Genomic DNA, 27,716 nt, shown 5'->3' with positions numbered 1-27,716 from the left:
TCTGACTTGTTGTTTTTTTTCGGAATCTTGGACAGAGATTCCATCACCTGCTCTTTTTATAACTAGATTTTATGACCAATAATAGAGGCAAAAGTGAGATACAGAACATTTTTTTAAAAAAAAAACCCTAATAGAAATAGTGAACATTTTAACAAGCTGGCTTAGACTGAAGCCAAACCTGAAGCAATTTAGCATGACTGCTCTAGAATTCTTTCTAGATGCTGTCTTTCTACAACTGGCTATACAGTTATCCCTCCATATTTGCAGATTTGATATTTGCGGATTTGATTATTCACGGATTTGATTAATAGGTTCTCTCTAGGAATCTCTAGGTCCTCCAGTGCAACTCTATGGTCAACTTTAACTAAAAGTTGCACTGAAAGACCTAGAGATTCCTAGAGAGGATACACTACTAGGCATTTTGTGGTCAGTGTCTCTCAGACGGCCACAGAGTTGTCCTGGAGGACCTAGAGATTCCTAGAGAGGTGTCCTCTCAGTAAAAACATGTTGTTTTTGTTATTTGCGTTTTTTCCATATTCACGGGGGTCTTGTGCCCCTAACCCTAGCAAATATGGAGGGACAACTGTACATCCTGCTGTCATAAAAGGTGCTTTACCTACAAAATCAGTGCATTAAAACTGCCAGGAAATGAACCTTGGACCTTCTGAAGGCCAAGTATGTACCTAGCCATTGAGATATATCCCTCTTCCTCAGTATTTCATATTCATGTCTGTGCAATACCTTGTCTGGAGTTTCCAATGATCTTCTGTTCAACTCGCCTTCTTTATGGACCATGGATGAATCTTTCTCAGAGTCAGTTGAACTCTTGCTGGCAGATCTTTGCAGAGGAGGAGATGCTGAAGGGGACAACTGACCATGCTGCTTGCCAGCACAGTACAGGAAAGTCTGAACTGGTGTGAGGTCAAGATAGACTCTGTCCTGTTCCCCTTCACATTTGCTTTCACTCTGAGGTATTTCCTCCTGAGAAATATTAAATATATCATCTTAGAATGATTTCAGATCAATACAGCTTGATCCAGAAAGAGTGAGACCCCCATTTGACACCAAAAATTCAATACTATGTAATATTATTGGTCGCAATCCTGTTGAGTAATTATGAATTTGTAACCCAGTTACACACTCGTGATTGTTTCATATTCACGATCCCTGTATCTTGAGTTTAGGGGATACATAGGGACTGTGAAAAGATCTCAATCCCCAGTTACTGCGCAGCAGGAACTAAGATTGTTGGGGTCTGTTCCTTGTCATTCAGGAAGCAGCAGGTTGATCGTCTCCCCCACTCTGGGGAAGATCTCTAGCTCAGGGGTTCTGCTTTTGACTGTTGCACTCAAGATTTCACAGGAAAGGGGATGGAAATGTCAGTCAGCTGCTTCCTATTTGATCGGTGAACAAACTCAATCAATTACAGTGGCTGCTGCCTGGTAAGTGGAGATTGTAGGAAACAGGATGGGAGTCATTTTGTGTCGTACTGTAACTTCACACATTCAGAACTCCCCAACAGGATGCTCGTATGTAGCCTTAGCAATGCTGATGTTAATTCTATGTAGAATTCATAACCAGCATTCCAGAACAAAAAGTATTTCATTGCTACTCACAATTAAAGAGGAGTATGGATATGAAACAAAGCACATTGTACAGTTTAGGCCATCATGTGGTTAGGTTCATTTGTCCTTTCTTGCAGTAATCACTTGAAAACAAAATGGCCTCCAGTGCAAGATCCTCACCATTGTTGCTTCTGGAACATCCACATCATCGTAGAGTTCTTCTTGTTCCTCCTTTTCCTTTGGCAAGTTGTCAATGTATGTGTTGGGCTCTGAGAACTTCCTCTGCATTAAGCTGGAAAATGTGAAAGGGGATATGCCATCAAAGACTGTACTTGCTGTGTGAAGCGATGGGTCCTGCCTCAGATCACACTGCTGTTAACAGCTTTTAACATGTTCCTGACTCCTGTCTTCCTTCAAACATGTACAGGTATACAGTATGACCAAACAGCCACAAAACCCATTTCTTTTAGTTCAGACTGGAAAGGGTACTTCAGCACTCTACATTAGCCAAACAGACCAGTCCTTGCACCAGAGGATAAATGGACATAAATCAGATGTTAGGAATGGGAATACACAAAAATTGATGGCTGTTCCATCTCAGACTTCAGAACAGTGGTCCTTGAATAAGAGAACTACAAAGGTAGATTGGAAAGAGAAACAGCAGAATTGGAGTTCATCCATAAACTACAATCCCTTAGCAATAGATTAAACAGGAATAATGGCTTCCTGGCTCACTGCACAGATTTCAGCACTATCTTACCACATCCTCATGAGAGCGTCCTACACTCATCTATTCTCTGCTAAGGCCAAGACATTGACCCTAGTTACTCTTTTGCAGCCAAGGTCCAAACAGTCAAAGCACTGATGTTTGTTTGTTTTTTAATTAACAGGGATGATAAAATCTGTCACCCCTGCCTCTCCAGTTGCCTAAGCCCCAATTCTCAAAGTATCTGACAGTGACATCTGAACTATCACTATTATTATGCTGTGTATTTAGGGATGGCTTGCTCGTCAGTTGGTAATTAAGAATAATTAGCTTTACAAAAGATTTGTTCCCAGTAGAAATGAAAGCTATTAGAACTGGTTTGCTGCCACAGGAGACCTTTCTTGGGAACACAGAGATGGGGTTTGTAATTACGGGAGCCTGCGCTTCCAAATCCACCAATAGGCCCATCAGCTATGTTGAAGGTTACATGCATGCCACATTTCTGTGTCTTAACCATAACAATGTCTTCCACTGAAAATGTTAGTTTCCCAAAGTCTCTCTGGGAGGGAAAATGTTACTAAGGAGGTATATCTATTTTATTCTGAAATAAAGGCATATTTCTTACCCTATTGTCTGTTAAAGGTTTATATGAATTTTCTGTGTTGGATGACAGGGATCACTGAGAGACCCAAGTCCTCTTCCATGTTCTAGGGCCATTCCTCTGATATTTTTGTCAAACGATTCTGAACTCAGCGAAACCCAAAAATACAGTCAGAACACATTATAAGCCTAAAAAGCTGCTGAAATCACTCTATTATGAATTCTATTTGAATACCAGAACCTAAAAAGAAAATAATCAAGAAAGGGACTTATGATGACTGCCCACTGCTATAGGTCAAAGCCTAAATATGGTCAAAGACAGGTGCAAAATTGCTAGTTACTGAACCTGATTATCACATCAGAAAAGAGACCAATCAAGCTGATTCTTATTCCTTATTTTTTACCAATGAAATTTTCATGAAGTGGTTAGTTCAATTGAATGCAGTTCCTATAATGGGTATTATACAGCAGAGCAAACTCTTTTCTTGGTGTTTGGTTTTGATAGCAATTATCAAGAACTTGATCAGGAGGGCTTTAAACTGAGTTCCGAGGGGAAGGGAGACAATATTAAGGAAGGCGAAAGGGATGGCGAAAATAGTCAAACTGACATAGAGGAAACAAGAAAAAAAGTGCAAGGACCCAACAGTGGGAGGCAAAAAAACTTGCACTGGCAGCAAGTAAAAGGGAACTATGGTCTGCGATGTCTCTACACCAGTCTTTCTCAAATAGTGGGGCGGGCCCCCCAGGGGGGGCGCGAAGCTCCGTAAAGGGGGGCGCGAGGCTCTGTTATGCAGAGGTGTACTTATAACAATTTTATAGACAAATGATACTATTTACAGTTGCGCGGGGGGGTGCGAAATGTTTTCTTCTTCCTAGGGGGGGCATGACAGAAAATAATTGAGATTCTATGATTCTATACTGTATTCCTGTCAAATTATGCTTCTACTCTTTCCCAGAAAAAGACTCTCCTTTTGTAGTGTCAACCAATGCTAGAAATCAGCCCAAAGAAAAAAAGGTCTGGATGTCAAATATGCACCCAAGACAACTTACAGTAACGAATTCTTTGCTGCACTGACGATGCAGGAAACCCTATCAGCATCAACATAATCATAGGTAAGTTCTTCAGGGTCTGTTTTTGAGCCAGATTCTGATAAAAGGAGACCAAGCCAGTGACCCATTTCTTCACAAGTCTTGGCCTGTTAAATAATGAAAGAAGAAACAATTTGTATGTTGCAGGTCAAACTTACCACAAGAGACCTGACCTTACCGTAACAGACCTTATAATCTGGAAAATGGGTTAGATCTAAAGAAACATTAATGGAAAAAAGCAAGAAGGAGGAGACTTTCCCTTTCCTCCTCCTCTCCAACAGCTCTTCCATCCAGAACTCAGAAAGTTACTTTCAAGAAGCATTAACATAATGCCATGCTGAAGCTATCCATAACTTAGCATATGATATTCTAGGATTTAGAGCAACACCCTGCTGTTTCAGCATGTCATTGTATTAATTCTTCTTGAAATTAATAATAATAATAATAATAATAATAATAATAATAATTTTTATTTGTAATTCCCACCTTTCCCTGCGGATCGAGGCAGGATTACAGCAAAGAATAAAAACCACAATACAAAACAAAATACAATATTATCTAAAAACACAGTGAATAAAACAACAGCAATATTACTACCAATCACTAAAAAGGCCAAATCGGCATCAATTTTCTGTGTTATCAAGTCAGAGTGGGAATGTCCAGGACTGGTTGGTAAATCTCCATCCCTGGACATGGTCACACTTCCCCTAGAGGACAAAGTTCACAGTTTGGGAGTACTCCTGGACTCATCTTTACAGCTGTCATCTCAGGTGGAGGCAATGGCCAGGAGTGCTTGGTACCAACTTCAGTTGATATGCCAACTGTGTCCCTACCTGGCCCAGGGGGACCTTGAAGCAGTAGTACATGCACTAGTAATCTCTCGTCTTGATTTTTGTAACGTGCTCTACATTGGGCTACCTTTGTACCAGGTTCAGAAGCTTCAATTGATCCCAAATGCAGCAGCCAGATTGGTTATAGGAACATCAAGATTTGACCATATTACTCCAATATTAAGATCTCTTAATTGGCTGCCGATCAGCTTCCGGGCACAATACAAAGTGTTGGTTATTACCTTTAAAGCCCTACATGGCTTGGGCCCAAGTTATTTAAGGTCTGTACCCCTGTCACGTCAGAAGCCGCTGGCTGTTGCTCCCACTCCCCTTTGCATGAGTAATTTCCAGCATGAGAAGGAACTGTGATGGGGACTTTATTTTTGGCAACTGCAGTGGGGGATCACTCACATTAAGGAACAGAAATGGTGACTAACTCCTGAGCAGCAGGAGAACAGATCCACATGGATCCCCTGTAAATGTGGAAAAAAACAAGCTGGAATTCAGTATGTCGTACTGTAACTCTGGTGCTTCTGAATATATATGATTCCAGCTACTATCAATAAATATATATTTAGTTACTTGCAGTGGCATCCCCAGGCTTGGTGGCACCCAGTGTAGCAGGGGGCTGCTGAGGGAGATAGCAGTGGCCTGGACTGGCCTGGCCTCCCAGTCTCACCTGCCACCCTCACCACTACCTTGGGTCCCTTCTGGGGAGAGAGTCAGGCTGGTGATGAAGCCACAGGGGACTCACTCACCCCTCTGCTGGCCTTGGCTCCCTCCCAGGGAGAGAGCCAGGTGGTGATGAAGCCATGACAGGTGAGCTTGACCCTTTGCCACCACCTCAGCTCCCTCCCTGGAAAGAGACCTGGGCCAGTGACAAAGCCATGAGGGGTGCGCTCACTCCTCCACCACAGCAGGAGGGCCCCGCAGTGTGTCAACCTCAGTTTCACTTGGTGTGGTCTGCACCCGTCCAGTTATGCCACTGGCTACTTGCTGCCTTTTCATAAAGCCACCCAATTGGCTGCCTGAGACAGTAATGTTATTCTCCCTAATAATATGACCATCATGTCCAGTCTGCCCCTCCCAAAGCCTCGTCCAAAGTGTAGGAAATCTTCCCAAATCTGATGAACTGGGAAAAAGAAATCCCCAAAATTGTATGGTGGCTTCTTGTTGGAATGGAAGATGAGAAGGCTCTCAGGAAAAAGTGGTGGAAAGGAAGTCAGTCTTCTGCCTACTTACTTCTACCAACATTTCTTTGGATCCAGCCAACAAGAAGCAGAATGCAAGGAAAGGAAACCATTCTAAGATGTGTTTACAATTTTGTGTCTCATGTTCATGTTTTGATAATGTGAAAATTATTATTTTTTTCTTTTTACAAATTGGTTTTAATTTTTTCCCCTGCCAAGATATATTCAAAGCTGAATTTGTAGATGAGCAAGGTAGGTAATGGATGGGAAAGGAAGTGGTTGAACAAGGGTACTTCACTGAACCAGCATTTCAAATGAATGCTGTCTTTTTATTTATCTTTTGCCCAGAAGAGGGCACCAACCTGACTTTCCAAAGATCCTCTATCAGAGGGCCCCAAAATAATTATGCTTAAAACTCTGACAACAAACAGTGAAAGAAAGCAACCTGTTAGTATCCTAAATGACCCATGTGAACATTTTTTATAACCTTTACTTGTCCTGAATCAAAATATTATTCTAAAATGTACCTTAACTTTAAGTGATTGTAAGTAATTTTTACAGTAGCCCTTATTCTTGTTCCATCAACCTCAGCAATCCATCTGCTCAGCAAAACAAAATTTGGAATGTCTGACTGCTAAGTCTGTTGTTGTCAGCAAACAGTCCTCCCACTACAAAACACAGGAAATTTGTCACAGTTTCCTCCTCCTCCCACTCTAATGGTGATGACATCAGAGAATCTAAGATTAGAGGTAAACAGAAAAGCAAAACAATGCTGATTCAAAGCAAGTGAAAGTAGCAGATATGAGTGACTTGCCCTTTTCCCTCCTTAATGTTTCAGCTGCTGAACTACTGTATGTAATCCCACTGAAGTTACTGATTTTTTCAAAACAAGTATTTTTCTTTTGCTATTATATCATCTGCAAGTGGTTTTCACTCCATTCTGCATAATGCAGAATCATCCCCCTGCTCCCCCAAAATCAATAAAATAATTTTGTATGAACATTAATGACTATGTTACCTACTTATACTTGCCTTGAGCAACATTTTCCACACCCTCTGAACATCCTAAAATGCTTCCTCACAGAGGGTATTGAATGAGCTGGTATGTTACTAAACATATAACCTCCAACTTTATACTGATAAAATCTGGGACATGTGACCAAGCAAAATCACAATGTCGTGAAGATGGAAAAAAATATTAATGAGGGAAAACACAAGCTGGAAGAGGCTGCCAGTGGTTTGCTTTTGCCTGAGCCTACTAGGAAGACTAATATCCCACCCATTCTTCACCTTGCCCCTCACTGGGTTCAGTGTGTACAAACTGTTTTTGCACAAAGAACTCATTTTCAGCAATTGACATAAGATGAGGATTAAGGGGAAATGGGGGACAAAAGAGACAGAAACTGGGAGGTTTTAAAAACAGTTGAAAAAGTGGGACAAGAGAGAGCTAACTGGGACTGTCCCTGCTAAATCTGGAGAAATGGAGGGTATGCGATTCATTCTGTGTTATATTGCAGAGTATAAAATATTATTGCACCCCTATCTTTGTCCAGTTCTCCCTTTACATCTTGCTTGTTTTCCCCCTCAATTGTGTGTGTGTTTGAGCGAGAGACAAATGGCCCAATTTAGAGATGAGGTGAGGACAGAAGCAGCTGAAACAGAGGAAAAGAAAGGGGGATTGAGGAAAAAGTTCTACGCAGGGAGTCTTCCATAGTGGCCTATATTTATTCATTTTCAAATGCACAACTCACTTTATGGAGTGTAGTGATGAAGAAAAATTATGAAAAGGGCTCTTATGTATCTTCCTAGGAACAAGTGGGGGATTTCAGCTAATTTTGACTAATTGAAGAAAAATGCTGAAAAACCCTTCCTATCTGAGAATCAGACTCACTAAGTAAGCCACATAGAGAGGTACAAATAAATAAAAAAGAAGTTACAAGAAATGGAGGGGGGAGGTAGAAACAGAGAAGCTGTGAAGGAAATTTCAGATGGAAAGAAATGAAGGTGAGTGCACTCACCACCAACTCTGCACTCTATACGCTTTGTGACATATTGGCTGGGATCCCAGGTAGATCTGACAAACCATAAAGGTCTACCAAATGATGTCTGCTCCCTCCCTCTGTCCTCACATGCAGAACCCACCACTCTCTTGCTCCCTTCTGTGACTGATGGATCTGCTGGCTTGGCGGTAAAGAAAATCTCCCAACTGGCCAGCACATCATCAGACCCAGGAAAGGCTACTGAAGAGAAGAGAGGGGTATTAAAAATGATCTGCACTGGATGTCCAATATACTAGATATGCCACTATCTTGGCCTGCTACCAGGTTGTTGTGAGGATAAACATGGGGGTGAGGAGAGCCATGTAAGCCTTGATCTCAATGAAGGAAAGCCTGGATGAATAGTCAACAGCAAAAAAGCAAACCAAACTTATTTGTCTGACTCCTTCAAAATGTACTTCTCCATGGCAATTATGTGTTATTCAATGAAAATACATCCAGGAATAAGTGGTGCACAAAAGCACAGTAAACCCAACCAATAGCTTCCAGACAATACTATGCCATGTCATACAGGTAAGAAAAAAGACATTTTTTGACAACACCTCCCAGAATCCACTAGTCAGAAGATTGGGAATGCTGGTCAGAGGACTTTGATGATTGTAGGGCCTGTCACATGCCACAATTATAGCACTATAGTAACATCATTGGGAATCCTGGGATTTGTAGTTTAGGTTGGGCTGTTTAGAATCCTCAGCCAGAGATCTTCACCAAAGAGTGAGTTCCAGGATTCCACAGGATGTTGTCATGACAGTTAAAGTGGAATCAAAGTGGTTTAATTGTGGAGTGTGAACAGACTCCTAGTAGATTTGCCAGACTGAAAACTGGAGAGGCCTGTAACTGTGTAGTATGAAAAGGATCATACTGTAGGCCAAAACAGCTCTGGTCGTAGTATGGCATACTAAACAATTGTGCCATTCACAACCAAACTTCAAAAGAGAGTGATAAGCCATACCTCTAACATGGCCCGTTCTTCCCCATTATGCAGAATCCGGAATGAGTAGAGGTGATCAGGACTTGGGTCTGGGATAATTTCACAGCCTATCAGGTTCAGAGGCTGTTGGGCAGTTTTGGTTTTGTTCTTATCCTGGTAGAAGTGGAGCTGTCCCTCTTTCACATAACACCACCGAGATCTCCACTGGCTATTCACCAATACATTCAGATATGCTGCAAAGAAAAATATGTTTCCTTAGCAATCTTTTTACAGTGGGTTCTTGAAGTGATATAGTGGGCTTCTGCAACACCTGATCTAGAGAAGCTTTGAGAACCAATGTGATATAAAGTGTAAGAGTGTCAGACTGGAAATGAAGAGATCCATGGTCTCTACTACATAATTAAATTCTCTTAGCCTGAACTACCCACAAAGGGTTGCTGTATGGATATGGGGGGGGGGGGGAGAGGAGAACTATGGACCCCTTGATATCACTGAGAGAAAAGCAAGACATAAATGTAACAGTAAGAGTAATCAATAGCTTTAGTCAGTGATAAGAATGTTCTATCATATGCAGTAGGCTCAATTTCTTGTGGAGTCAACTCATCACGGAAATGTTGATCCAAATTCTGATACTGAAAGGCTATTCAAAATGAAAAGGTTTAAATTTCCCTCTCAAAACTGAAAGGGCAAAACTTTATTTTGACTTCTCTGCAGGAAAAAGGAGAAAAAGTATCTGAGGAGCCTCCTTTAAACATTTAAATTTCTTCTCGTCACAACACTAATGGCACAGTGGTTAAATGCCTGTACTGCAGCCACTCACTCAAAACTACAAGGTTGCGAGTTCAAGACCAGAAAAGGGCTCAAGCTTGACTCAGGCTTGCATCCTTCTGAGGTTGCTAAAATGAGTACCCAGATTGTTGGGGGCAAATTAGCTTACAGTTGTAAACTGCTTAGACACTGCTTAGGCGGTATGAAGTGGTATATAAATGAAGCTTGTTTGTTTGTTTAGTTAGATTGATGTTCCACTCTGGATCACCCTCTAGGTCATGGGTTTGTTGGACTCCCAACTCCTATCAGCCCTAGGCACCATAGTCAATGACTGGGAACTGCAATCCCACACGTTCTGGAAGGCAACATGATTCCCTCTTCCAGACTTGCCTCTAGGCTATGACTAACAAAGATTAAAAGAAAAATAAATGTTTACAGGGATTTATTGCAGGTTACTCACTACAAGTATCCAAAGACCGTTCTGGACTGTCCAGTGAGGCAGATTTCTTTCTTCCAAGATTCATCAGGTTGCTTAGTTTTAATCCTGATGTGCCCTTCCTCTTAGCTAAAAAAAATTAAGAAAGACAGACAAGATAGAGATAAATGCATCCACCCATCCAAGCCATGTAACAACTGAATATTTAATACAATTTATCTAAACTTTGATAAACTGCTCTGAATTCAATTATTAATTCCAACCAGAGGAGATCCATTAAATCAGTTGAAACTTGCTAAATCAACATTTATGTAATTTCCATTGATGTAACTGATTTACTCTTGTAGGGACTAACAATTAGATTTTGGCCATTGGTGGGAATTGTGTGGCTCTCAAGTTGTTGCTGGACTGCAAATTCCATCAGCCTTAGCCATGATAGCAAATGATAAAGAACTCTGGGAAATGTAGTCAAATGACAACTGGAGGGCTGCTCTGTTTCCACCTCTCATTTAGGCCATTATACCCACTTTATGGTTCAACAAGTGAACAATATAAACAACTACAGTAGTGGTGTGTATCTGTTTAACCTAAATCAATAATGAATCTGTTTAACCTAAATCAATAATGAATCAAGTGACACTTTAGTGACCATTTAAGTGACACTTAAAAACCTATGGCACTACTACCTGAAGGGGAAGTGTTGGTTGGTAGGCCCAGTTATGTCAATGGCACTTTCCTGTAACTGCTTGAGGAAACAGAAAAGAAGCACAGTAATTTTCATATTTTGGTGTCCGCTAGTGGCAGCTGGTGGTTTCCATGTCAGTGGGGCAATGAACAGAGTCCTGAGATTTAGACCATGCTTTAAAGGCACCATCCAAGGGATTGAATCCTACCTGAAAAATAGGCTCAGCACTTGGGACAGCCCCTTTAAAATTTGGACTAAAACCCAAAAGAGAATAATAATACTGTAATATAAATAATAATAAAAAATTATTTATATTTTCCCACCTATCCCAGATGGATCAAGGCAGGATTACAACCCGATAAAATATACCAAACACAACAATAAAATACAATCACTACCTCACTCACAGAAACTATTGACTCTGCTTGAAAATACCATGGAGAACATTTTTTTTTAATGTTGCAGTTATAAAGTCTGTGCTTTAGCAATGGGACCATAAAAAAAGTGGGGACTTTTAAAAAAAGCCTTTTTGCTTGAGAAGTTGCATCCCGCATTGAATCAGCTGAAACCCATAGCTCAAAGGGTGAGTGTATCTGTTTTTCACTTCACCTTTAACACCTCCCACTCCAGGCCCACCCATCTGTTTAAGAAGGTAAAACTCTCATTGTCTAGTGACTGGGTGAAGGAGTAACCAATAGTCATAACCAGTAGTGAGGGAGGCACATTTTTCTTAATCAACCCCATCATGATGACCATGCTCACAGGTGTGCTTCTGCAGCCCATCCACACTACAGAATTATAACACTATTATTCCACTTTAACTGCCATGATTCTAGCCTATGGAATCCTGGCATTTGTATACAGGAAGGGGCATTTACAACTCAGCTAGTGAGCTCCTTTAGTGCCTCACCAAGCTGCAAACCCCAGGATTCCATAGGATGAAGCCATGGCAGTTGAAGTCGAATAATAGTTCTATAATTTTATCGTATAGGGTTCAAGGAATTAATAGCTATTTCTTGGCAGATCAAACTGTCTAACTCTTGATTCCAACAGAAAATGGTGTTTCTTAAGAGTTTATCACATCAGGCAAAGTGTCCAAATCCCGTGCAGAAATGGGATTTGAAAACCAGAAAACCCCACGCAAAAGCAAGTTGTTTTTCAGATACATAGAGGTTAATAAGCATTAACACGACATTAACCCAGACAGAAAGTTGACAAAACATGCTGTTTTTTACTTTCAGGATTTTCCAAAAGTAAAAAAAGCAGTGTTTTGTCGACATTCTGTCCGGGTTAATGTCACATTAATGCTCATTAACCCCGTCTTCTGACAAACAACCCGCTTTTGTGTGTTTTTCCCCACTTTCTGTCTTGTTTAATGTCAGACATCAGAAAATCAATCTGCTTTTTTCAAGTTTAAATCCCATTTTTGCACAGGATCCCACCTGTGTGATAAACTCCTTAGTTTGGTCAAAAGCATTCTTTCAACCAAATCTAATGTTGGTTGGACAGCTCTGTCTATCTGCCTATATGGTTGGGAGGTTGGGTCTCTCCTATGTCTGGTTAGCCCTGCCAGCCCTCTTTATCAGAAAGGTATGGATTCTGTTTCGGTTCAGATGTGGTAATGGAATAGCTAAGCGTTCCTTCTGTAGGTCCTTACAAAACTGCTCAAGGCTTTCCATGTATTAGTAAGGAATACCAGCCAAACCCAGCTGGCTTTTGAGGCAAACAGAAGGCATTCACCCATTCCTATTACAGCTGTGTTTTTCAAATCTACGATTCTGTTTCTTCTTTCGCTAAAGCCTTACCTAAAGCACTAAAGCTATGTTATTACCTTTATTCCCAGGGAGAATATCCAAGACAATTTGCCAGAAGTGTGAATATAACCCTACACTAGACATCTAAAATCATGCCTGTCACTTAGAACTTTACCATAGACCCACATTTAATAAAACAATTTAAGGGAGTGGGTATAGCTCTGGGACAAAGTACTGAGGACATCTGTCACAGAAAAAAATGAGGATCAGGCTAATAATCTGATCTGGAATGTATTTGCTCTCAGATTCTGCCAATGTCAGTTGGATTTAGTTCCCAGTAAACATGCTTAGGAGTCTAGTCAAAGACTGAGTTCCTATTCTTACTGATGTGACTGGTAAAATTCTCACAGGTAAAAAGGAAGACATTAAGATATTATTCCTTCATCTTAAAACAGGCAAAAGAGGTTCTCTCTCAAACACATATGTTGAATGCAAAGGTTCAACCTGCAGTATCTCCAGTTAAGATTATTAGGTAAGCAGTGATGGGAAAGACCCTTTTCTTACTGAGATCCTTCAGAGCCACTATCAATAGAAGTACACAACCCTAGATAGACAAAGACTCTGATCTGGCATAAGACAACTTGTTATGTTCCAGTGCTGCTCTTTATTATGCCACTTCACTTCTTTAGTGTTCCTTGTTGAATGAAAATGTTAGTATAAACCTCCAAGATACCCGATTTCATTATTGCTGGGTACAGTACTTTGGAATGTTAGCTTTCTGGACTCCATCTCACAGAAGCCTCCAACCTGCCTCCCTGCAGACTATGCTGGCTAGGGGATTTGGGGACTTTGGGCCCAAAAAAGTGACTTTTTCAAGCTCTGCATTGGAACAAGCTGAGTAATATAATGTTGTGATATACTTTTGCAATTTTATTGTGTACCTTCAAGTCACTTCTGGAGAACCTATCATGGGGTTTTCTTGGCAAGTTTCTTCAGAGGAGGTTTGCCGTTACCTTTCACTGAAGCTGAGAGCATGTAACTTGTCCAGTGGGTTTCATGGCTGAGTGGGGAATCAAACCCTGGTCTCCAAAGTTGTAGCCCAATACTCAAACCTCTAGACCATGCTGGCTCCTAGTTTTGCAATATATTGTTTCAATTACTTGGGAAAAACAATCCATTCAGTCAATTCAGTACCGACCAGCTAATGTACAAATTCAGTTTGACTGTCAGAGTCAGTTCCTCTCCCACCTTCTTTTAAGTTAATAATCATATTCATTTAAAAAACTATTACCATCTTTAGTTTCCATCAATTCTGTGTGACCATCAGTGCTGCTTCCACTTTCTGGTGCTGTTGAATACCTCTCAGTCTCTACCTGTGAACAAGAAGCATCAGTGAGATCCATAACACCACAATGGTTATCCACAACAAAACTCTCTGGATTTTCTTTGGACAAAATTAGTTTGGGACAAGGCACAATGCAAGATCAGATGCTCCAAGGGGAAAGATAGATTCATTCTATTGATTTTCCTCAACAGAGAAATGTACTTGTCCCATAAATATACATGCCTTAGATGTGCTTCCCTCGCTAATAAGCATTTACTAACCACTGTTTCATTCTTTTACTTGCAGGGTGAGGAATGTATTGTGGCCAAATGAACATAATATGTAAGGGCATGTCTGGGAGGAAGGAGCATGTCAGAAGGAGGCAGGAGCCACAGCCCAAAGTAAGTGGAGGGTCCACAGCTTGGGAATACATCATTGCAAGTAATGACATGACTACTTTTGGGGATTAGCAGGGTAATGCTGCTCAGTTGCCAGTGTAAAGTAACAGTATTCTTTTCCCAATAACTTTTCCTTGCTTCTCTGGGAGCAGAAGGGAGTGCTGCAACTGCTTACCTTACAATGCAAGGTAGCAGGAGGGTTTTCCTTCCTTATTATTATTTTGTTTTTACTTCAAAGCAAGGATCTTACGTTGCTTAGCGCTACAGCACAACAGAGCAGTGAGAGCCTCTGGCCATGGCAGGAAGTGATGCTGGCAGCTAAACAAACCCTAATCTCTGACACCCATATGGTTGCTTTGAAAAATGATGTTAGAGACTGTTACAGCTTCGTTCTGGATAAATAAAAAAGTGGAGAGGGATTGAAATCTTTTAAGACTAATAATTTACTCTTTATTAATAGTTGTTATATTTAATGTTGAGATCCATTTATTTGAATTTGGTCCATGATTTGGTCAGATCTCCCCCAGTTTCAATTTTGCACTGTAAATCTATATGGCTTTCTGCTGTCAACAAAGACATTTCTGTTCCAACTTCTTGTTTTCCTTTGTCTTGTAACTAGAGTGATATCCAAAATTATCCTTCCAGAATTTTTGTTTGTATAATTCTTTCATTTGGATTTAGTTAGGGCTAAATCTACAGGCTCTCTGCCAATTTTGATTTTTGCTTGAAACAAACATTATGGATAAGTAAGAATCTACAAAACAAGTGCTGATGTTAATGAATGGAAAGACAGCTGGGTGCCATGCCAGCTGTGCTTGCTTTGGCAAATAAGGGTTGTGTTTTCTTTGTGTGTTAAGTTTCAATAATTCTTCTGTTTTGATGATGAGAGTTACTTCTCTTGTATAATCAGATTTTTTTCCAAAAAAATAAAATAAAATTTAGAGTAACATGATGCAACAGAAGATTTTAAAAGCCACCTTTTCAGCATTCCCTCCCTTAAGAGATAAGACATACTTTGGGGTAACTAAGCCGTTGGGAGTCTGGAACATACTGATTTCCTTCGCTCAACCCATCTGGATAGAGACCGCTTGTCTCTTGGATTACCTGTATGGAGAAAGAAGGAAAAAAGCACATTATAAGCAAAGCCCTGTCTCATGGCAATTCCCCTCTTTATTTTCCTTTTCTTATGTGCTGAAAGATATGCGTTTAACTCACACATAGCTCAGTTCATATGAAGGTTTTCTTGGTTAACAGGCAGATTAATAGAGCTCCTCTAAAAGCTGGTTGATAAAGGAACTGGGAATGATTATAACCAGAGTTTAGAAGGGTAATTCTTTTTGATGGCAACTCCAGACTATCAAGCCCATTTTGGGATTCAGGGCACTGTAATCCAAAAAACTAGGGCTGGCAATCAATACGTACTCCAGTAGAGATACAAAACACTCATGCTGCACAGGGTTCCCAGTCTTTCCCCTATTATCTAACAGCCAACTGTAATGCTTTTAATCTCTGTGTTATGAATGGCCCCACTCACACTTCATAATTTCCAGTGATCAAAGAGATATGAAAAGGCCCAGGAGGAGATTGGAGTAGTTCCTAGCTGGCCAGCTGGCAATTCTACTAGGACAACCACCAAGTGTGCATGGATGTATGAAACACTCCTTGTCTTATTTAAAGAATATCCTATTTCTTTCCCCATCTTTGTCCTCATGCATATTAAAACAAGCAAGGAGACCTTTTAGTCTACAGGCCCAGTATGTCCTGCAGAGATGCACAATCTGGCCCATCAGCATCTTACTGAGGGCCCCTGCTCCCTCTCTCTAGTAAAAAATATTTAGATCAGCAGATGATTTGAGATAAGAAGTTTTTGAGGAGGAAGTGTCTTATCGCCAATCAGCAGTCAAGTGGATATGAATTCCTTTCCTTGATCAGTACTAATGGAGAAAATTTCAGCAGTCAGCGGGGGGGGGGGGGGAATACTCCCAGCTGGTCTATAAGATACTCAGAGAAGAGGGCTCAAATCCTCCAGTTCTCGAAGTTAAATCTCTTAAGAACTGCTTAATCAAAATGTTCAGTAGATCATTAATAGTCACCAAATCTCCCAAAACAACTTGTGGAACAGATTCACCATGGAAGACAGAAAGTATTTTTAGAAAACACTTCTTTGGAAAATGGAATTCAGAGGGATGTAGGTTTTTAAATCTAACTGGAAGTAACAATGCAAATGGTTGGTTCTGGATGATTTTCTCATGCTATCCTAGGTTCCATATGCACCTATCTCTTTACTATATAGAATCATTACCATTTAATTTAGCTCCATTTTTAATTAATCTTTTATTACACTTATTACCAACTAAATTTAAATACATTAATAAATTAATCCAGAAAATTAGCATTACATCGTAATACCAGCAAGAGAACCATGGCCTAAATCCTGCTGCTAATCCCAGTTATGTTCTCACATGTGAGAATGAAGCATCTCAAATGATTTCTTTTTTCTGGGTGAGATTATGAGATTTTGGACATTTTCTAAAGGATTTTCATATTTTGAAAAAAATGTTGTGGAAATTTTATTTCCACAACACCCACTGCATTTTATGTAAATTATAAAGGTCTTCTGCAAAACACTAGGTTTCACAATAAAGTATGAACAATTTTTGCAGAAGACCATACATTTTGCCCAAAGTACATTTGGGGAAAGGGGGTAATTGAATTTTTCAGAAGTCTGAAAATAATTTTTTTTTGACAGAAATCCTCTTGTGTCAAGACATTCTTTCTCACGAAGAGAGAAATGTATTGTATATTCTTTACATCCCTTGTCCCAATTACAGTAGACTTACTGAATCAAAGACATTTATATACATGTTGACTTACTATTCAGAAATTGATTCAATGGGTCCGCTATAGTTGCAACCAACAATCTAAGCCTTTACTATTATATTAAACACTGTACACTAAAGATTGTACACCATCCATAAAGATAATCTGCCAAATTACCACACGTACATCTCTTGTGTGCTTAGAATTTGAAATCACAATCTGAAAAACACCTTCCTCTTCCTTAACATTCCCATATTTTATTTTGTTTTATTTTTCAAAAAGTCAGTTTTGTAGGAATGCAAACTAAAAGGGATGCTGAAATATTACTCTGTAGAATTTGACTTTTAAACTCAATGAGACAATGCTAGAAGTTTGCTAAACCATTGCTGAAGTAAGGGCCTCTACAGACCAAGAAGAAACACCAGCATTGGGGTGGAGTGGGGGCATGGCAACTGCATGCCACACATCCCAACTCCACCCCAATGCTGGTGTCATACCACCTGCCCGCCTGCATGGTGGGTGGCATCACACCATTTCTTTAGTGCAGCACTTAGATGCGTTGTGCCAAAGAAATGCTAGAAAGCTGCCACAGCAAGGGCGGCTTTTTGCCACTCTATAAAGGAGCAGCATATTACCATTTCTTTTTAGAGGGGCAAACTGCCGGATCGGAGCCATGGCATGTGGTAGCTGCAGCCCCAATCCAGCACGGAAAGGGGCGGCAAGATGCCACTCTATCAGGATGGTCTGTAGAGCCCCAAAGTTTCCTTTCATCTTTCCCTTGAAGGGTGAGGCTGTAAAGTTTCCCTTCATCATTCCACAAGCAAAAAGGACTTGCTTGGATATACAATTTGAGAAATTCAAGCAAACACAAAACCTAGCCTTCAAGACTGGACAGTGTGGATGGTGTGTGTGTGTTACCAGATAGTTTTAACTGAGATGTTCTGAATCTTATGAAACTAAACACTAAATTTTGTGCTTTTACTTTGGTGACATGAAATCAATACAGCTTGAAGATATTGCAGAAGTCATTGCAAGAGAGTGGTCCACTCACTCTGAGCCACTGTTCTGCCTGGTCCTTACTCTGCAAGCCCAGCACAATGACATCAGCATTCATTGGGATGATCTTCAGTTTATGTTCCTGCTTCCTCACATTCTTCTCCTTGTGGATGACACTGCAGCCCAGCAAATTAACATCCAATTGAGGACTGTGATCCTTGGAAGTCTTGTAGCACTGGAAATGGAAATAGAAACTTAGTTCCACAGAGAGGAAATGTGGCTTGTTGCTTAAAATCTGAAACTTAGACATTTTACTTTTTTGGACAATAGTTTCAAGAATCTTACAGGTGTCATAGCTACTGGCCATGTTGGTTTAAGGTGTCTTGGAGTTGTAGTCCAAAAACCAAAAACAAACAAACAAACAAACTTTTCCAAGCTCTAGTAATAACAAGGTGATTGACTAGACAGTCTTACTGTTTAAGTCACAGAAATGCATGGATTTGCAAGTCAGGTTTAAGACTGATTTCTTAAACCTGATTTCTTAAACCTGACTTGCAAATCCATGCATTTCTGTGTGGGGAGATCATTAATATATATACTCATGCACGTGCACACAGAAAGAGAATGCATCTTTACAGTATTTGTCTGCTGGATGATAGTAGTCAAGCAGACAGAATGGCTGGATTTGTTGTTGTTATTGTGTACCTTCAAATTTCTGACCTAAAACAAAGCTATCATACGATTATTTTGGGAAGATTTGTTCAAAGGGGGTTTGTCTTTGGCTTCCTCTGAAGTTGAGAGAGTATGATCACCCAGTGGATTTGCATGGCTGAGCAAGGATTCAAACTCTGAACTCCAGGGTTGTAGTCCAACACTCCAGTCACTGCACCACACTGGCTTTCAACAGTTGAACTACTAAAATGTAATTAAAACCTAGCACTCAACAGAGAACTTCCAGAATCCCCAGACAGCATGGTCAGTGGATATCTTGGCAAGTGGATTCTGTGAGTTGTAATCCCAAAAAGTAACCTTTCCAAACTTTGACCTGATGTGGTTTTTACACCCTGCAAGGCTCTGGTCTCTGCCACTTTATATGCCCACATAAGTATAGATATCCCAGGCATATCTTCACACACATCCTGAATGCATCCTGTAGGAGGAAGGTGGGACCGTGGCATGAAATATCTTTAATATGGAGATTATCAGATTTGGGGCATCCCACTCCTGTTCCCGTCATGTTCCCACGTGATCACGGGAAGGACTTTCAGACAGGAATCATGCTTATCCTGTCCAGGCATGTTTCCATCCTCTCTTATGAATCACACTAACTTGAAAAGTTCCAGGTCCTTTCCTGTCTTGGACCTGTATCATTTCCTCTGCCCAAGTATCTTTGTGAATGTGACCATTTATGGAAGCTTTCTACTGACCATCACTGCTACTGGGTTATGTTAACGTTACCTTCCTGTCCTGCCTGTGGGCATCCCACAGGTATCTGGTTGCCCACTGTGCAAAGCAGAGAGCTGGGCTAAATCAGACCATGGACAAGGAGCACATTATCAGGCTTGGGGCAGACCTTTGATCCAGTTCAGCATAGCCATTCTTGTGTTGTATTATGCTGTCTTATATTGTATTATGAAAAATTTTGAGAAACTGCTTTTTTAGCTAATTTGAATAAATAAATTACTTTAGACACCCTATCTGTCAAATCAAGTGCTTACCAATAATCTGTTGTCCTTAATCACACAGAGCTGTTTGGCCCACTGACCCAGCCATTTCTTTCTCCAGAGGAAAGCACAGATCCGGGCATCTTTCATGAGTTCAATGGAAGCTTCAGGAGAAGGCCACTGGTGGGGAGCTGACTTGCCTTTACTGCTTTCTTCCTCATCATAGGATTCATAGGAACTGCTGACTGCTTCTCCATCATCTACATCCAAAAGGGTTGGGGAATAAAAAACCAACATACACATTTTTTGGTGACAAAGCACTGTTCCATTCTCCACTGGGAAGCTGGAGAACACTACAGCATGTATGATAACAGCGTCACAAAGGATAAAATCTTGCAAAATTCAAACAACCAGAAGTCTTCCCCCCCATGCCAACTTTTCTTATCTTCTGTCTCTCACACCACTTTGATCAGCATGCATGTCAAATAAAGATTGCAAAGAAAGGACTGTATCAGATGTTACACTTTGTGATAATTGCAACCATCTTGTAATTATCTGGTTATGGATTCTACTAAACTAATTCTTTCATTTCCATGTTAATGTTTTTTTAAAAAACAACAGGAAGCTGACAAAAGAAGAAGAACCCCAAAATATAACAAAATGAAAGCCATGTCTGCTTCAGCTCATTTTAGAACAACTTGACACTGAAAATGGTAAGAGGAGTAAGTGGAGTTCAGTGTTCATCATATGTCCTATTATCAATAGTCTCTGATGAATCTATAATGATTGGACAAATGTTTGCCAGTGATCCTCACCTGGGCCATTGTCTGTACCTTCTTCTTCCCCCCCCCCCCCGGGTTTTTAAATGTGTTTAAAAAAACAAAAAACCTAAAATTTGCACATATCCACGCATACACATTAGACACTTTCTATAATTCTATGGGAGATCATTTTTGTTCTATGTTCTACAGTCCCAATCATTTCATGATTCCATGAAAAAGCCCAAGTTATCTTTATTCTTTTTTTAAAAAAAAATTGCTCAAAACATTAGATTATATCAAACTAAAATAGTAATTCAATTTAATTCATTTTAACAATAACTTTCAATACTTATGTCAATTCTTTCTCACATGTCTTTGAATGCGTTTTTATCGGTATGTGTCTCAGTTTTTTAACTGACATTAGATCCCATTTCTGGATAAAGAACAGGATACAAGTTAATAAGTCAGTAAATGATAATGATTCTCAGTGTGTGCATATGACTGCAGAGCAGCAATTGCATGTATTCAGGCTGTCTTTTTAATTGCCTTCAAGTTGGCTTCTGACATATGGTAATCTATGAAAGACAGAGCTTCTTAAGCAAATATACCAGCTATCCCCACAGAATCTCAGGAGATGGAATCCTATATATCAAGAAAAATGGGGGGGGGGGGGGAGAAGTTGGAGAAATAGTGCTGATGTGGACCTACCCTGAAAACAATCATATTAATTCATGGTGCATCCTTTTCACACTTTTTGAAACTCTCTAAAAATAGCAGCTAACTTTAACTAAAGCAGCAACACTGGCCACATTTGGATGTTACATTAGACCACAAGTTACACAGAGATGGGAAATCTAAACAGATGTTTCGATTCCAACTCCTATCATGCCTCAAAATTGATCATGCCAGTAGTTAATGATGCTTAGAACTGCACTCCAGCATCTGGAGAACTATGGATTCCCTGTTCCTGGTTTACTGGGATCTCAATGAACCATAATGAGCCTTGCTCCTGTTAGGCTCAGTCTTTCTCCACTCTCCCTCTGGCTTGACCATATCAAAGAGTTTGGAAGTTTTTATCTTCATATTTCCTTAGCCACAGCTTATTCTGATAAAACAATGATTTTGCTGGCAAAACGTCAGGAAGAAACTCTTCTAGAACATGGCCACATAGCCCGAAAAACCCACAAAAACTATGGTTTGTTTGAAAGTTCAAACCACACATTATAAATTTGGATTCTTTCAGCACAGTTGGCCCACTCAGATGACACTGTGAACTGCATTGAGTACTAAGAGAAGGGAAAGTTTCCAAACCAAAAGCTTCTTTGTGGCTGTACCTAAGAAGAAGAGAGAGGACAGGTGGAGAGTGCACAAGTCTGTGTATCATTGGCATCACATTCAATTATGATTTAGCATGATGCCCAGATGTGGTCCATCATCTGCATTATCAATATTACTGTAGATAGATCTCTTAAAGCTGACATGCTCTTCACTCCACTTGTAGCACAAATGGCCATAGCAAGTAGTTAAGTGCACCATTTAGTACTGACTGGCTCCTCTCCCCATTACAATAAGGGTTGGTAGCTTATTAAAAGAGCTCAGGATGGGCTCACAAGGCAGCATAATTCATGAAAAACGATGCTGGATTGAGACAATATGAAGAATCCCACAGCTAAATTCTGACCATGGGAACTCAAGCAAATAGAGGATGAGTTATTGTGTTCTCTCCCCAGAATTCTGGGCTTAAATATTTGCCCAATCATGCAATTTCCATGCTCAGAAAATAATATAGGACACTCAACAATATTTCTGTTGGTGAGTTCTTGGACCCAAGTTTGCAATGTGTAAGAGAATGAATGTGTCCAGCTCTTGAAAGCTGCAAATACCAAGCTTCGTCCTTGATTAACTGTCTAGTTTATGTTTGTCAGTTTTGCAAAAAGATGATGTTCTGTTTGCTTCATCTCTAATAACAGGCTTGAACTTGCTCAGCTTCTTAGCCAAATGATTACTAGGCTTCAGGAATACCTGGTGAAGGCAATAGTGCTACCATGATCTGTGCCATGCACAAGGCATAACACTTGGCAATGTCTTATGAGGCTCAGAGGCCTGTCACTCCATGTATCTCCATTTTTCAAGAAAAAATAATATGTCTTTTGCTTATACTAAATCTGAACTATGCTCTAAAATTATTTTTCCTTATTTTACCAGGGTTTGCAACATTTCATTAAAAAAATAATTTGTTATCCCTAAACTTGTTGAAATTGTCAAAGATAAATTGAAAAACTGTCATTTTAACAGTTAAATACCATTTTCAATTTTAGAGCAATAATAAATGTTTCATGTTATTTTTTTACTTTCATAGTAATTTTAGTGTATCTAAATATATTTACAAATGTAATTATTAACACATTTCATTAACATACAATGAATTAATTTGGAAATTTCTCTTAAAGTTTTAACTGCAATTAATCACAATTCTTTGATGGTTTAATATTAGCACATTAGGGTGTTGTTTGTTACCAATGTGTTGTTTCTTACCAAGGCCTTGTCTGCACTGCAGAAATAAAGCAGTCTAACACCACTTTAACTGCCATACTTCAGTGCTATAGAATTCTGAGGTCTATAATTTTGTGGGATATTTCACCTTCCCTGTTAGGGAGCTCTGGTGTCCCATCAACTATAAATCCCAGAATTCCATAGCATTGAGCCAAGGCAGTTCAAATGGTGTCAAACCGCATTATTTCCACAGTGCAAATGCAACCCACATAAAAAGCTCTAAAGTTGCTGACACTGAAGTGGGTGGTAACAGCTTTAAAAGATTCTTGGATTAAGTCTTTGGACTAGTGACACTTACAGTTTGTCTTCATGCTTAGTAAGGTATTGAAAAGAATACATAGCAACCTCCACCATGCATATTTAGGACAAGTATATGACTATGACAGTATCAAATGATATATGATGAAATGCCATTCATGGTCATTTGACAATATACTGAAAGGCAATGCATGAGTGATAGGTTTTGAAAACATGCTGTACCCATAGTTATTGTGGCATATATGACTCCCTCAGTAACCTGCAATCCTGGCCTCGATCCAATAGCTGCAAGTCTACCATAAAGACCTGCACAATCACACATAGAGAAGAAAGAGAGAAAGAAAAAGACCTACAAATGAACCTTACTTGATCTCTAAAACATGAATTAAACTTTTTTTTATCAAAGATAAAGAATAATCTATGACAAAATATACAATAATAATTAGAAACAGTATGCTAAAATGACCATCAGCAATGAAACAGACGGTGTTGATTCAGTCAGGATAATTATTCAGTTCTTGAATCCTTGAATGAATCAGCTCCACTCAGTTCCATAATGTGTGTTGTTGTTGTTTTAAATTTTATAATGCAATATTTTTGCCTCAACCTGGAGAGAAGGAAATTCTTACAGTTAATGAGAAGGCAACACAAGAAAAGCATTGGCCACTATTGGGTAGATAGATGGGAAGGTAAAACAAAAACAAAAAACAGCCCAGTCAAACTCCTCATCATTTCAGAGGAATAGAAAGAATATTTGCAAATATTTAAAACATGGTAAACAAACAAACAAACATGTTTTTGAGTGCTGAGAACGTTTGCAGTTCAGGATTAATTCAGCATGAAATAAATACATGGTTGTTCTGTGTAGAAAACCTTTTCTGTGCAGAAAATAATACTTCTACATTGAAATATTATTTCCTGATCAGAAAAATGCTGTTTGTAGTTGAATTGCATAAAAAACATTTTCAATGTGGGTAATAATACTTTTGCATAGAAATATTATTTTCTGCACAGAAAAAAAATTCTTTGCAAAACCATATGTGAATTTTGCACAGAACAAGTCCCGAATTGTGAATAGATTTTGAAAACAGTGTGATTACTGTAGGTTTTGAAAACACAGAGGAAAGAAAAGTGTTAAAATTACTTGTTGCTTCTTTCAAGAAACTTACTGAAGAATGACATCTCTACACTGCAGTTCTGGCCATCATAAAAACCTTCTGTCTTATATCACATACCATAAGGGGTGTTCATATTATTCTACTTATGCAATTAAAAGACTATGTATACAGTGTTTGTACAGCTCTAATATAAATAAATAAATAAATAAATAAATAAGACTACAGGACAGGTACACTCAGAAAAAAAATCCTCTACAAGCAAATATGCACAGGAGTGCCATCTGAGAATCTCAGCCTTGCTCTATGTTTTTCAGTGGTATGTTATTCACCATTCCCTTTATATAATTATGCCTATGGATATGTTAAGCATCTGCAGTAATGCCATGAGACACATCTTCTCCAAACTCAACAATTGGGATATTAACCTACAACCTAGTGATGTTTTTATTGATCTGAGTAGTGTTTTGGACAAATAATATTCCATATAAGAGGCTTACACACATTTCTATATGCTATCACTCTTAACTGAGCAATTATATCTGTTTCCGTGTGTGAAGTGTAAAATGACATCACCTCCTTGGCAAATGCCAACACATCAAAAGAGCCTTCCAGCATATTTCAGAGGATGCTGTAGATTTTTTTTATTATTATTATTTTGCTGTGGCAGGCAGGTACATGTCAAGAACAAAAATTAGATCTACTTGAAACTTTAGCAGAAGCACAGATTCTCCTCTGAAGTGTAGCTAAGGCCCACTTTTCAAAGAAGAAAAGTGGACAGCTGTGGTGGTAAGAGTTAAAGTTCAACAATATAACATACCCAAATTTCAGTTTTGCGTGGGTTGCTATCTTCCCTGAGATTTTTGTGAACTTAAAACAAATGGAATAAGCATGAGTCGAGGTGTGGAACAGGAGACAGGGGAAGCAACACTAGTGCACTTATGGGGTGGGTGGCAGGAGCCAGGACATGAACTGCACTGTGTCTTCTGTGGACTTGCTGATGAAAGTCAAAGGCTCCATATGGGATGTAAAAACAGTTCATGAAAATGAAGAGGAATGGGATAGCAGGAAAGATATAATAACCTGGCAATTGAATTCAGCAACCTATCCCGCAGATGCATTTATGCTGACTATTCCTAGAAAAAAATAAATTATCTGTACTGTCTAGATTAGTAGACATAAACATACTATGTCACATACCATTCAGAGAGATGCCATAGGGCTCAGCTTCTTCATAGTACCCTTCTGGAGATTCAGCTTTAGAGCCTGAATGTGGTTTTGTTTCTGGGATCTGCGGGATATAAACAAAAGCTACAAAATGTGTAGATAAAGAGCCAAAGAAAAAGGAAATGAGCTATCATGATTTTGAAACAAATTCCCAAGATACTATCTATAACTCAGATCAAAGGAGCATCCTTTTGTTAAGGCATATATGGAAATGATATAAACATCTGACACAAGCCCAGATATAAGCGAGGTCACCATGAAGCCAACTGTGCCAAGCTGCAGTGCAACACAATGCCTATTATTGTATCATATTTTGTTTTTCTGAATCCAAAGAAATCGTAGTTTTCTCGGGTCTACACAAATGTTTTCCCAGAGTGATCTTTCACACTGTGAAGCTTTTAGTGGGGAGCAATGCAGTCCAGTGAAGACCTACCTATAGAAAATGATAGCGGGGGCGGGGCAGCCAACTTATGTGTCCCCCCCAGAAGCGTTTAAGGTTGCAATAATCTGCACATTCACCTTGGAACAAGCCCTAATGAGTTCAACAGGACTTGTGTCTGAGTATACATGCATAGGCTTGCAGTGTTATGTTGTATGACAAACAGATAAAAGGCATTTTTTCTGCAAGGCAGATGCAGTGAAAAGACAGTTATTGTATTTCTGCATATTACAGTTCTCTCACCCCCAAAGCTGGAAACAACACAGACATTCATTCTGCCCACCAGTTCTTGTTGTGATCAAGCTATAAAAGGTCACACTGGGATCACCCTGGGATCCGTATAAGCTTGTAAAGTTGTGACGTAGAGCAAAAAAAATATTTAAACCATTGTCATTCTTAGTTTTCCTGAAAATCGCCTCTTATGCTGCACAATTCAACCAAGTAAACTGGAACTTGCAATTGAATCTCTCTCGAAAGAGAGATTCTACCTGGGACCCTAAAACACAAGCAAAACCAGTAAATTTTGGTGAAGAAATTAGACTAGGCTCCTACAAGACGCTCTTAATTCATAAAGACTTTTAGGCGGAAGGTGAATGGACTGCATACACACAGAAGACTGCGCGTTCAATCCCTATTCTTTATTTTGACTTGATTTTGGAATTACACAGTTGCATTTTAGTTTTTTGGTAAATGTAAATTGGGGGAGGAAGGGAGGAAAAATGGAAACTGGAAATACGCAGATATCTGCAAGGGTCATATAAGCAAAAAGAACGTAATCAATAATACTGAGTATAAATGAATACTTTCAAAAGATTCCAGTACTGGAAACCCCTTGATGGTTGCCAATTCATCTTGGTGCCACAGCCCATTTGGGGAGAAAATAAGATACTCAAGATTCAAGAAGTGGCAGAGAGGTGGTAGCAAAATGACAAGGAGAACCCTATTGTCAAGATTTTCAGGCTGAATTTGTTAGAGAATGAAACTACCACGTTTTCTTTAAGCTCCCATCTCAGATGTCTAAATGCCTCCTCTTCTGCTTTTCCCGAGAAGAACTGTATGTCCTCCTGTACATGTGGTCACGACTTTGAGGCTGTTTGGTCTCGATGTTGGGCTACACCCCTGGTAAATCTGGCTAGATAACAGGGATTATAGAGGTTTATTTGGAAAGTTCCAATTAGAGATGGTAGTCTGGTACATCTTCCTACCAGTTGAGGCAAAAGAATATGTCCAGTAGTGAGGGTTCCCAAACAAACTGGTCGCTTAATTCTATTATGGTAGTGATTGAAATAACCCACACTAAATCACAGTTGATAGAGAAGATACTGTTGTTTTGTGTGGTACACTTAGTCTATTACACGATTCAGGATTTTCCACCCAATTCTAGAGGACTTATGACTGGCGTGTGGAAGTACTAATCTTGATCCCGCTTTATGCCAGTCCTTCAACAATTTCAACAAACTGTTCTTATCTTCATCCATAGCATGACATGGTTGGGCTTCATTTCAAAAAAGATTTGTTTTAACAATTTCTGTCTTGAAAATTAAAAAGGA

General features: G+C 39.5%; 1 protein-coding gene across 2 annotated transcripts in view; it reads right to left on the bottom strand.

Annotated features, from left to right (window-relative positions):
- The window catches only part of AFAP1L2 (actin filament associated protein 1 like 2), a 122,114-nt gene that overhangs the window by 6,640 nt on the left and 87,758 nt on the right, over positions 1-27,716 (bottom strand). Inside the window, exons 5-15 of one of the 2 annotated variants that reach the window (XM_042460637.1) lie at positions 25,701-25,791; positions 23,608-23,691; positions 19,868-20,073; positions 18,205-18,384; positions 15,348-15,437; positions 13,903-13,984; positions 10,197-10,301; positions 8,990-9,201; positions 3,922-4,067; positions 1,746-1,857; positions 742-981 (exon numbers count right to left, since the gene is read on the bottom strand). In XM_042460637.1, coding sequence (XP_042316571.1) covers positions 742-981; positions 1,746-1,857; positions 3,922-4,067; positions 8,990-9,201; positions 10,197-10,301; positions 13,903-13,984; positions 15,348-15,437; positions 18,205-18,384; positions 19,868-20,073; positions 23,608-23,691; positions 25,701-25,791 — 1,548 coding nt within the window. The remainder of the gene's footprint in view (positions 1-741; positions 982-1,745; positions 1,858-3,921; positions 4,068-8,989; positions 9,202-10,196; positions 10,302-13,902; positions 13,985-15,347; positions 15,438-18,204; positions 18,385-19,867; positions 20,074-23,607; positions 23,692-25,700; positions 25,792-27,716) is intronic. The other variant, XM_042460636.1, reaches the window with a different exon arrangement.

The sequence above is a fragment of the Sceloporus undulatus genome, chromosome 3, assembly GCF_019175285.1.
Source record: "Sceloporus undulatus isolate JIND9_A2432 ecotype Alabama chromosome 3, SceUnd_v1.1, whole genome shotgun sequence".
NCBI classification, from domain to species: domain Eukaryota; kingdom Metazoa; phylum Chordata; class Lepidosauria; order Squamata; family Phrynosomatidae; genus Sceloporus; species Sceloporus undulatus.
This window is presented reverse-complemented; position numbering and strand designations above follow the sequence as displayed.